A 12,251-nucleotide genomic window follows, 5' to 3' on the forward strand; every position below is an offset into this window, starting at 1 on the left:
GAGCAACCTTAATGGAAGTCATTGAACTGGTTGAGGAGATATCTACAGCGTTTGAAAATGGAGAGTACACTGTCGGTGTCTTTATTGATTTGAGCAAGGCATTTGATACCATTGATCATAATTACCTGTTGGCTAAAGTAGAACGATATGGTATAAGAGGCATTGCCCATGATTGATTGAGAGATTATCTTAGTGGCAGAGATCAATATGTACATTTAAACAACTTTGACTCTGAAAGAACAAACATAACCCATGGAGTGCCACAGGGCTCTATACTGGGGCCAAAGCTGTTTATAATGTACATAAATAATATTCCGAACTTATTAACAAAGTTAAATTGTATCTTGTTTGCCGGTGATACTAGTCTTTATTGCTCTGGACAAAATTTAGATTTTCTTTTGAAGATAGTGGAAAAAGAGCTTTCCAAATTAAAAACTTGGTTTGACTATAAGAAACTATCAATGAATTTGAATAAAACTAAATATATTATTTTTGGAAATAGAAAAATTGAGGAACCAATCAAAATTAAAATTAATCATATAGAAATTGAGAGAGTGTGTAATACAAAATTTTTGGGTATCCATGTTGATGATAAACTCAATTGGAAATTACACAAATTATTTAAAGACAAAAATATCCCCTGGTGGTCTAGTGGTTAAGATGCAGCCCTCTCACCGCTGCGACCCGGGTTCGATCCCCGGTCAGGGAACCATCCCCAGCCACTCTCAGTGCCGGTCCCAAGCCCGGATAAATTGGGGAGGGTTGCGTTAGGAAGGGCATCCAGCGTAAAACATGTGCCAAATCAAACGTGCGGAGGATCCGCTGTGGCGACCCCTAACGGGAGAAGCCGAAAGAAAGTTTATTTAAAGACAAAAATATCTAAAACTATTGGTATAATGTGTAAAATTAAATCATAGATAAATCAAAATTCATTATATTTATTATACAATTCTCTCATTCTTCCGTACTTAAACTATTGTGTGGAAATATGGGGGAATAATTATAAATCTATTATCAAACCTATCTTCATATTGCAGAAGAAGGCTATAAGAATTGTTAACAGAGTTGAAAATTACGCCCCAACTAACCCATTGTTTATTCAAATTAATGCATTGAAATGACAGGATTTGGTTGATCTAAACACAGCTGTAATGATGTATAAGGTTCACAATCTTAAGCTCCCAGTCTGTATTCAGGAGAGGTTTAAGCCAAGAGAGACTCGATATAATGTGAGAGGAATCGGGGTCTATCAAAAAAATAAAGTTAGGACCAATACTAAAGCGAGGTGTTTCTCAGTTAGACGAGTCAATCTATGGAATAGTCTGGAGGACAAAATAAAACAATCTATATCAATAAGGGTGTTCAAAAAAAATGTCAAATGAAATGTGATTGGTAGTTATATTGCATTAGACTGATATTGTTCAGTGTAGTTTAAAGATCATTAAAACTAGTAGAAGGCCGGTGTATTATGTAATGATATATGGCAGTATTAGGGTAATGGAATGTTTAGAGGATAATAGACAAGGTGATTTGTGTAATGTTATTAGTAATGGATTATATTTGAAAAATATGTTATGTGTATGAGCTGTTCATATATAGCTGGTAATATTCTTATATCTGTTTTCACTTTGCTGCTTTCTGATTACTGTTGCCTCATGTTGGGTATTTAAAATTGTTTTGTAAATAGGGTTAGGCATCAATAAGTGTTTCACTTCAGCCTAAACCCCTTTAGTCATTGCTGTACTATAAAAATTCTGTTTGTGTATGTTGTTATGTTTAAATGACTGAAGAAAATAAAAAAATTAATAAATAAACTAAATAACTGACTGCTAATGTTTAAGACCCGGAGTTCTGTAAGTTTCCACTTTATTTCTTCCCCATGAACTTTAACACGAAGAGAAAATGATTATTTCAGGATCGCAGATTCACTCTGATCTACACTTCTGCAGTTTTACTCTAAAGAACGGGAAGCAAGATTGTGCAGACCCTCAGGTAGAGTGGGTGAAGAACACCATGAGAACAATTGACCAGCACATGGGTTAAGGTTTAATCAGCATTGGTGGTAAAATCCCTTGTGCAGAGAACTTGATCTTATAAATTCATCTGGAAACATAAAGAACTGCTCGAACACCATTGGAGTTATTACTCTGCTGAATTCCTGATTATTGACACAACATTGTTCATGATGTCTGCAAAAACTACTAACTGTATTTTACCCAGTGGTGGAAAAAGTACACAAAAAGCATGTACGATTAAAACAATAAATCAATACCAGAATGCTGATTGTAAATTGTACATTTATTTCTTATATGAAATGTAAGATATCCATGAAACAAGATGTCCACCTGCTCCCTAATACACCTGCACCTGACCATTAGATTGCTATGTGCATTCCACGTTTAGTTCCCATTCGCTGTTCTCATGAGCTCCACTCTTCTGGGAAGATGTAGATTTTGTGGAGATTTCTTCAGCTACGAGGGTGTTAGTAAAGTCAAGTAGTGATGGAGATGAGAAGGTGAGGAGGTTCTGGAGTGCAGTCAGTGGTCACGTTCATTACGTTCAGTAGGGCTGGAGCTCTAAAGCAGGAGATCTTCCACCAAACCTATGGAAAGCAGATCTTCATGGTGCTGGAAATGTTTGTGTCTCCCAGTTCAAGTGAAGGAAAAATGTTATCCATCTAAGACAAATACTGTGGGTGTTTAAAGTGTCTGGAAATACCTTTTTGGGGGGTATGGAGACGGATGATGCACTGTGGCGCCCCCTACAGGGGAAGAACTTTTAAACATATCTCATAACTCGTTCAGCCACAGGTTGGTCCTGAGTGTGTCATCGGCTACATGAATATAAAGAATACTGACATTTTTATTCAAAAATATAGTAATAAAGGCGTTCTTGTGGTTGAGGTCGTGTGTCGTCATTATAGAAAAGTGTACACACACACACACACACACACACACGTGTAGGGGGAGAAACGGGGAGGTTGAGAGTCTGAGTAGGTGAAAAAGGTAATGTTTATTGACACACATGGATCAGTGCGGCCTCCAAACCCAATTAAACATGCAGTTCATCCAAGTAGACAGTCACCATAGTTCCAGTGCTTCATTGAACTGAACACACGCTAAAACCGTAGCGAGTAACTGAGGAGGTATTCATGATCTCCGTCTCGCTTGTCCAGGAACAGTGGGTGAGGGGTTACAACTGAGACGAGAAGATCTCCTGAACGCTGACCGGATTCTCCTGGGACTTTGTGGGGATGAATTTGATCTAGCAAATAATCTCCTGGAATGATCAGATAATCAGTAAGGGGAATTCCCTCCTCCGAGGCGGAACGGTCTGCTGGATTTAAACACACTTAGCTACTCGTTCTATCCACAGAGTATTAATCTAACGCTCAGTTTCGCCTGCTTGGCGCTCACACCTACGTGTTTATGTAGCTCATTAGTTAGATGTGATATGGTGTATTGAAAACGAAAGTTTTGATCCCGTTGAGCTTTGGAAGGAAAAGAAAAAAAAAGGCGGTGATGTCACGATGATTATTTGTATGATTGATTGATTATGTTGATCTTAAGCTCCGCCTCTGTGTGGGGTTGTCGCTCTGAACGAGCTGCTAGCTAATAGATATGGCTGATTTTTTTGACTGCGGCTGAGACTCGGTAAATGGATTCTTCTTTTGCACTCTAGCATACTATATAAATATAAATATATATATATATAGCAGGAGTCCAGGAAGTTCAGAGTGGCTGAATAAAATCGATCTAACTGCTAGCGGTGTTTCCTTCTGGGACAGAATTTTTCTTGATTTGGACCAAATCCGATGGCAGGATGAACGTTTCAGGAAAGGTTCCAGACTGATCGGAGTTATTAAAAGGCTCATGACAACAACAACACCCCCCCCCCCCCCCAAAGGGGGCACCCCCTCGATCACAAAAACACGAAACCTGGGAGATTCAAGCGAACTACGCGTTCAATACGTGACAGAGCGCCCTGATAAAACCATACGCTGGATGATATACAGATTTTTTTTTCATAAAAAGAACAATAGTTAGGATTGATCATTTTGAAGAGGAACACAAAACAGATATGGCAGTAAAAATCGAGAGAGAGAGAGAGAGAGAGAGAGAGAGAGAGAGAGAGAGAGAGAGAGAGAGAGTGTAAGGTAAGGCACTAGGTGGGCTGAATGCTACACCTGTTTTAGTCTTCTACAAATAACTTACAATTCAAACAGTGCAGTTTTACATTTGTTAACTTAATGTTTCACTTTTTTTTTACCCCCCCCCTTTTTTTTTTTTTTCCATTTTTCAACCTTTCATTTCATCTAGGAATCAAAAGTAAGGCAATACATTACCAAAAAAAAAAAGACAAAACAAAACACAAAACATTACAGTGAAAGCATTTCAGTAATAATGTACCCAAAAATAAACAAACAAAACAAAAAGTCAATGAAATTGAATGGTGTTCCTTCAGCCTTTGTCTGGTGGAATTCCTGCAGCTTGGAGGATTCAGGAACAGCAACAATAAGGATAATTACTATAATAACATTATGCATAGATTGTAATGATCTTGCATTCTCCTCGAAAACAAAACAAAAACAAAGGAAGAAAAAGACTAATACTCAGTACCCAGTACTCCGTCTTGATTATTGCCCCAGGTTAATTTATTGCCCCGCAGGAACAGTAAGGCTGAGAGTCCATCAGGCCGAGGTTTGGAAGATTGTTTGAGTCGACTTTCCCCCCCCACAAAGAGTAAAGAACCTTTTTGTAAAGTTCCCTTCAGAGCCAGGCGTGGTCCCCTCACGAGCTGTGTGAAACGCCTAGGAGGACAGGAGGAGCCTTTTCCCAACAGCTTCTCCTCGAGTGATTTAGGGTTTATTCCTTTTGTTGGATTTTTTCATCTTTAAATGTTTTCATTTAAGATTTATTTATTTATTTATAAAAATAATGATGGCGATGTATAATTCAAGTCCCAATTGACGAGTCCAAATGTTTCACAGAGAAGGTTCAGGTGGTTAGCTGGAGGAAAAAAGAGAGCAGAGAAGAAGAATTTGCAGAGGGTTTGGTTATTGGAAGAAGGCAATGATATTCTCACCAATGGCGATGCACGTTACGATCGTTTTCTGATAGTTAAAGTCGAATTTTTTTTTTAGGATTCCTGAAGACACCTGACCATGTGGTCACACTAGCACGTGAGAAGCTGCACTCTGTAGGTGTTTACTGCAGTTATCTCCTACTTCCTTTAGAGTTAAATTACATATGACTGGAAGAGACCTGGTTCCAGGTAGGAATTAAAGACTTGAGTGGGGAACTAAAGACCGTATGATTGGTCTGAGAAAACAAAGAACATCTCAATGCTTTGTCCTAGTGTGAACATGAGGTCAGGGTCTTTGAGCAGATTTTGTCGACAGCACCGTCTCACCATCCCTCAGTGTGGGAACAAGAGGTCTAATCGTATCGTGACTAGCCGTAAAACTAGCCTACGTTACTCCTCACTTTACAGTATTTCGCAAATTCCGAACTCCGTTTGACCTTTTTCACGTCAGCGCACGTGGTGTCAGAATATGCCTTCAACCTTGGTTAACACTCCAGAAGACAACACACCCCACACCCGATCGCTGTTTGTTCTGATACACGGACAGACTTGACACACTTGCGTAACTTCACAACACCCTTAAAGACGTTAAGCACTTAAAGCCCTTTCCTCAACACTTCCGTCAAAGCTTTTTAAGGCAGCTGAATTCATTTCAAAAGTTACTCAATCATCAATTTGATTGTGCAATGCACTTGTGTCACCACTAGGTGAAATAGAGAGAAAAAGACAGATGTTTCGCAGCCTTAAAAAACTTTAGCTTTTGGACCCAGAAAAAAGTCGGGGGGTGGGGGGGGCAGTAAGGAGTGGTAAATATGGAGGGTGACTGACGAAAGATAGACTAAGCTGAACTCTCCTTGCGGTGTTGATGTCAGCAGGAACTGGATGACGTGTCTGCAGCGTGGAGGTTGGATTGAGCCCTGCTTCAAGACAAACAGCCAGTCATGAACTTCACTTGCCTCTGCTGCCCCGCCTTCATCAATACCACCACATGCAAAAGCAAAGATCCTTTTCTCCTTAGAATTCTTCTGTCAGCAACCTTAAAACTGGTGACCCGTGATTAACACTCCAAACCAAAGCATTATTCTTAGTGCCACTTCCAATATAACTAACAAAACACAAATTCCACAATTGTTCCGCCCTGGAACTCAATTACTCCTAATTCCACTGTTACCAACAATTTAAGGCAAATTCTGCTGCTGGTCCTTACCAAACTGGTATTCCAAACCCCATCCTTTTCTGTTTACCCTGCCCAAACCAACAATTTATTCTAAATCTGACCTATTGTAACCCCACTCTCACAGTTTTTACCCCAAAATCCAATCTGGATCTCAATGGAACCCCAAGAAATGTTGTTCCCAAAGTCCACCCATTGACCCACTGCTGATACCCCCATTACCAACCCATATTTAACTCCTAATTTCTACTACAAGTACCCCCTCCCAAATCCAAGCTATACATCAGGTACCCCCCAAATGTTGTTCCCAAAATCCAACTCTTGACCCACCCCTAATCCCTACAAGAACCCCCCAAATCCTAACCACTAATGCTAAAACTAATCAAATACCCCTAAATCCACTGCTGATATTTATACCAAAAACATTTCAGAATCTTCTGTAATCTCTAGTCTTGTCCTGCGTCCTCACTCTTGACCTAGCCACCATAAGAACCCTGAGACCCCTAACCCCTCTACCATGCCCCCCTTGCTACTCTCCTGAGACTCAAGTTCCCACAAGTAACCCCTCGATTATAACCCCTGTGCCTGGCGTTACGCTAAATCTGACCTTGAGCAGAAATTGAGAGATCTTTACCTGGACTTTCCGGAGGTGTTTCTAGGGTTTCTGCGGAATGACTGATTAGCTACCGAGCGAGTGCTCATGGTGCGAGGTGACGCTCGAGAGAAAGTAGCCGGCGGTGTTTTGGGTATCTTCTTGCCAAGATGGCCGATCCATTTTTTCTGTTCTTCCTGGCTGAGAGCTAGCAGGAGCATGTCGCGTGCTGACGTCACGTCATAGTTCACTGCGGAGCCGGGAAGGGGGAAATGTTCACATCATGCTTACGACTTACTCCAATGTAGTTACTCGAGAAATAAAAGTCACATATGTACCTTTGCATGGTGCGATGACGTCCTCCTTCCTGTCCAGGTGGTCTTTGTGGCATTTGACGTGGCATCTGCGGCATTCGAGGGCAGGAGGCGGTTTGAAGACGTTCCACAGCGGCTTGGCACAGGCCTCACAGTTGGTGGGGAAGTGGTAGAGTGTAGGGATAAACTCGTGCCCTTTGTGAGCCAGGCAGTTCGCTTTCTCGCCTTGAGGAATCGCCTCCATGTCCACGTCCTTCCGGCATTCGCCCTCATTCGCGTACAGAATCTGCGTACATCACGTATGAAATCGCCATGAACAAGGTACTATGCTTGATATTTTGTTACATGGTCATGACATGGTATAGTAACCTGAAATATTCTGGGAATTTCATCAGACTCGGCACGGTAAACGTCTCCCTGGGTTACGGGACGCACGTGGAAGAGTTTGCTGAAGAAAATATACACGTTTTATTTCATATAGCATTAGAATCAATTTTGTTACCATTTTATTTTATTTTCAAGAAACAACTTACTCAATGTCGAGCACCATAGAGGGGTTGGACTGCTCTTTATCCTGCTCATCGTTATAGAACAGTATCTTCTTACTGCTCACCACAACATACTGACAAAGAACACAGATACATTCACACACAAAAAAAACCTTCAACTGACATTTCCTCAGCTTCATCAAGTTTTAGGAATTAAATCCTCACCTGCTTCTTCCAGCCGTATCGCTTAATATTGGCTCTGTTTGGGATGGCTAGCCAACCTTCCAATCTCGACTCTGTGTGTAAGCCATTAAAACAAAAACGTCAGTTCAAGCATGTTAGACTTACTTTAATGACTCAGGTGATCATGCAGTGAACGCAAATTCATCCAAAAGACACAAATCAAGCCTTAAATAACAAAACAAATTAAAATCATTACTTCCAACAGCCACATGCTCACCAACTTTCCAAAAAGCTTACAAACGTTAAATGCTGAGAAATGTATTGCCCTGAACCTGTTACTGTTATAGAGCAATATCCACCAGAGAGCAATAATGTAAGTTCATCATCAGGGTAATGAAGGGCTCAGATGTGGAAGATATAAACATGTTGAATTATACATGTCAGGCTGGGTCAGTGGATTCTAGGAGAGTTATTTTAGGTGTGTTAGTTGACAATGAGAGGTTAAACCGGGCCTAGATGGAGTCATATATTAGTACTTTCAACCAAATCCTGTTCAAACCAAAATATAGCCTGCCAAAAAATTGTCTGATCCTGACTTGAGCCCCGCAAAAATCTGTCTGAATTCAAGGACAGTCCAACAGAATTCTTCCAAACCTTCATAGACAGCCAGTCAATTTCAATGTTTCAATGACATTATATAATTTCCAAACTTGGCTATACCCTGATAGCATTCTTTCCAAAGCTGAAGAGAACTCTTTGAACTTCTGTCTAAACCTGACTTCTGTCCAAAACTGCTACTGCCCCTTGAAACTCAGTCCAAACCCACCTATACCAGCTTGATGTTCTGTCTAAACCCATTAGCCCCCCTTGAAATTCTGTTCAAAAAGACTATTCTATGAAATTCAGTCCATACCTGACTACACCCCATAATGATTCAGTCCAAAACAGACTATACCCCAGTGGAACTCAGTCTAAACTCACCTATACACCCTTAGAATTCTGACCAAGCTCTATATAACCACTTGAAAATTCCGTCCAAACCCCCCCATACCCCCCTTGACATTCTGTCCAATTCCACCTATACCAACTTGAAATTCTATGTGGACCTGACTAACACACCTTTGCATTCTTTCCAAACCAGAATATGCTCCCTGAAATTCTGTCCAAACTTCACTACACCCCCTTGAAATTCTGTCCAAACCACAATGCCTTCTTTAAATTCTGTCAACAACCCCCCGTATCTGCTTAAAATTGTGTCCAAACCTCACTACACCCCCTTGAAATTCTGTCCAAACTTCACTACACCCCCTTGAAATTGTGTCCAAACTTCACTACACCCCCTTGAAATTGTGTCCAAACTTCATCGCACCCCCTTGAAATTGTGTCCAAACTTCATCGCACCCCCTTGAAATTGTGTCCAAACTTCACCGCACCCCCTTGAAATTGTGTCCAAACTTCACTACACCCCCTTGAAATTGTGTCCAAACTTCACTACACCCCCTTGAAATTGTGTCCAAACTTCACTACACCCCCTTGAAATTGTGTCCAAACTTCACTACACCCCCTTGAAATTGTGTCCAAACTTCACTACACCCCCTTGAAATTGTGTCCAAACTTCACCGCACCCCCTTGAAATTGTGTCCAAACTTCACCGCACCCCCTTGAAATTGTGTCCAAACTTCACTACACCCCCTTGAAATTGTGTCCAAACTTCACTACACCCCCTTGAAATTGTGTCCAAATTTCACTACACCCCCTTGAAATTGTGTCCAAACTTCACTGCACCCCCTTGAAATTTTGTCCAAACTTCACCGCACCCCCTTGAAATTGTGTCCAAACTTCACTGCACCCCCTTGAAATTGTGTCCAAACTTCACTACACCCCCTTGAAATTGTGTCCAAACTTCACTACACCCCCTTGAAATTGTGTCCAAATTTCACTACACCCCCTTGAAATTGTGTCCAAACTTCACTACACCCCCTTGAAATTGTGTCCAAACTTCACTACACCCCCTTGAAATTGTGTCCAAACTTCACCGCATCCCCTTGAAATTTTGTCCAAACTTCACCGCACCCCCTTGAAATTGTGTCCAAACTTCACCGCACCCCCTTGAAATTGTGTCCAAACTTCACCACACCCCCTTGAAATTGTGTCCAAACTTCACTACACCCCCTTGAAATTGTGTCCAAACTTCACTACACCCCCTTGAAATTGTGTCCAAATTTCACTACACCCCCTTGAAATTTTGTCCAAACTTCACTGCACCCCCTTGAAATTTTGTCCAAACTTCACTGCACCCCCTTGAAATTGTGTCCAAACTTCACTGCACCCCCTTGAAATTGTGTCCAAACTTCACTACACCCCCTTGAAATTGTGTCCAAACTTCACTACACCCCCTTGAAATTGTGTCCAAATTTCACTACACCCCCTTGAAATTCTGTTTAAACCAGACAATACCCCCTTTAAAATTCAGTCCAAAACCCCAGTCCCCCTTGAAATCCTGCCCAAACCCTTCTATACTCCTTTGAAAATCAAGAGTCCCAACCCTGAGTATAACCCAGAAGTGGAGTACGCAAATACGTTTTTTCCTATACCCAAGTACCACCAGGCAAAACCCCAAATACTACAACACAAACATATAAAGTATTAACTGCCATTCAAATCCAGCCTAAAAGTCACTTACAATCGAGTCTTGAAATGAGAATAGAATAACAGTTTAACAAACTAAAACATTGAAAAGGATGAGCCATGTGTCATGTACTGGGAGGAGGTTATAATGCATTACAAACAAGACATGCAAGTGATTGGTTTTCATGATGAAAGTGATGCTTTTCCACTAGTGGGGTATTTTCTATCGTTCTTGTTTGTTAGCAAAACTAGAATTTCAGATATCTGCTGATGTTTTTTACTGTTTGCACCTCATCATTAGGTTGATCGTAACTAGTGGAGAAGCTTCTCAGTAATCGCACTTGAGGGTCAAACTTGGCTGTAAACAGTATTAAAAAAAGGCTGCAAGACAATAGTCCAAACTTCAAACAATAACAGGATACACTGATAAGAAACCAGTCTCTCCAAAGGGTTCTTTCAGAAACGTATCAAGATGCTTTTTGTTTTCCACACAAGCCAAAAAAAAACCTGAACAGCAAAGAAATCTCAGAGCATGATGCGTACAAAAAACCACAGGTTACTCACAGAAGAAAAAGCGACAGAGGATAAAAAGAGGACGAGAGAACAGACTGGACACACAGAGAGGGAGGAGAAAACAAGAGAGATGACATTAAACCTACATACATGAGGGCAGAAATTCAAAAGAAATACCCCAGGCTTATGGTCTAAAGGTTGCTGTAGACTGCACAGGAATGTGGATTTTACTCTCTCTACCTTATAGAAACAAAACCGAAACAATCTGGAGAAGAAATGACTTGGCGGGGAAACAGGAAGTGAAGTACCATCAAAGCAAATGTTACTCCACATAAACGTACACTGTATGGACAAAAAGTTTGTGGACACCTGATCATAAGGTGGGTATGTGCTTCTTTTGGCAAATCCCATTGCACCTATAGTCCCTGTAACCTCCACTCTTGTGGGAAGATGTTCCTCAAGATTTTGTGGAGATCTGATACGTCAAATTCGTTTCCGATTTCCACAAGTTTGTAGATACCTGACCGTTAGATTTATACTTTTTTGAACATCCCAGTCCACATTTAGTCTCCATTTGCTATTGCCTCCTCTCTTCTAAAATGATGTTCCTCAAGATTCTGTGGAGATTTGTGCATACAAATACAAGGGTGGTTAGTAAAGTCAGGTACTGGATGTAGGTAAGATGAAGTGAGGAGGCCTGAGGTCATATAGAGCTCTATAGCAGCGGATCCTCCACTCCAAACCAAGGACAAAGCGTATCTTCATGGAGCAGGTTTGGACTGCACCCAAAAATGACCAGTTTGGAGAAAAAACCATCTGGGCGGAAAAGTCAGGTGTCTTGTCCATATAGTGTGGGAAACGGCACGTGACTTATCTGTGACAGGTGTATGCGCACGCGTGTGTGTGTGTGCATACCTGCAGCGTTGCTGTCAACCTCGTCCGTCTGCAGACTTGTCACACTGGCGTTCTCCATGCGCAGCTGCAGGTCGTTTAGTTTCTCACGGAGCTGCTCGATGTCGCTTTCCTTACTGTCCAGCTGCATCTGCAGCTCGTTACGATACGTGCTCTCTTCCACCAGTTGCTACACACACACACACACGCACACGCACACGCACACACACAATTACGAAGATGCAACACTACAACAGTAGCATCTTACACATTCTGTAATATTTCTGCAGACAGGTCTAAATGTGCCACTAGGGGGCAGTAGGGCTCTGTGGTGGACCTTCGAATGGAACATACTGAGCACTTAATTTTCTCGATCTCCTTCC

General features: G+C 41.3%; 1 protein-coding gene and 1 long non-coding RNA gene across 6 annotated transcripts in view; one reads left to right on the forward strand and one right to left on the reverse strand.

Moving 5' to 3' along the window:
* The first annotated feature begins 1,816 nt into the window (after positions 1 to 1,816).
* Positions 1,817 to 4,376, forward strand: LOC310725828. The gene is made up of 2 exons (XR_014533523.1): positions 1,817 to 1,853; positions 1,950 to 4,376. It is a non-coding gene; the product is annotated as an uncharacterized lncRNA (long non-coding RNA).
* The window catches only part of rock1 (Rho-associated, coiled-coil containing protein kinase 1), a 61,822-nt gene continuing 52,564 nt past the window's right edge, over positions 2,994 to 12,251 (reverse strand). For 2 of the 5 annotated variants that reach the window (XM_083540891.1, XM_083540892.1), the window contains 7 exons: positions 11,893 to 12,058; positions 7,879 to 7,949; positions 7,699 to 7,787; positions 7,535 to 7,613; positions 7,190 to 7,451; positions 6,894 to 7,101; positions 2,994 to 5,009 (listed from right to left, as the gene is read on the reverse strand). In XM_083540891.1, the coding sequence (XP_083397017.1) occupies positions 5,006 to 5,009; positions 6,894 to 7,101; positions 7,190 to 7,451; positions 7,535 to 7,613; positions 7,699 to 7,787; positions 7,879 to 7,949; positions 11,893 to 12,058 (879 nt within the window). In that variant the 3' untranslated portion in view covers positions 2,994 to 5,005. Of the gene's footprint in view, positions 6,056 to 6,893; positions 7,102 to 7,189; positions 7,452 to 7,534; positions 7,614 to 7,698; positions 7,788 to 7,878; positions 7,950 to 11,892; positions 12,059 to 12,251 lie in introns of all 5 variants that reach the window. The other 3 variants (XM_083540889.1, XM_083540888.1, XM_083540890.1) reach the window with 3 other exon arrangements.

The sequence above is a fragment of the Silurus aristotelis genome (assembly GCF_946808225.1).
Source record: "Silurus aristotelis genome assembly, chromosome: 5".
Classification (NCBI taxonomy): domain Eukaryota; kingdom Metazoa; phylum Chordata; class Actinopteri; order Siluriformes; family Siluridae; genus Silurus; species Silurus aristotelis.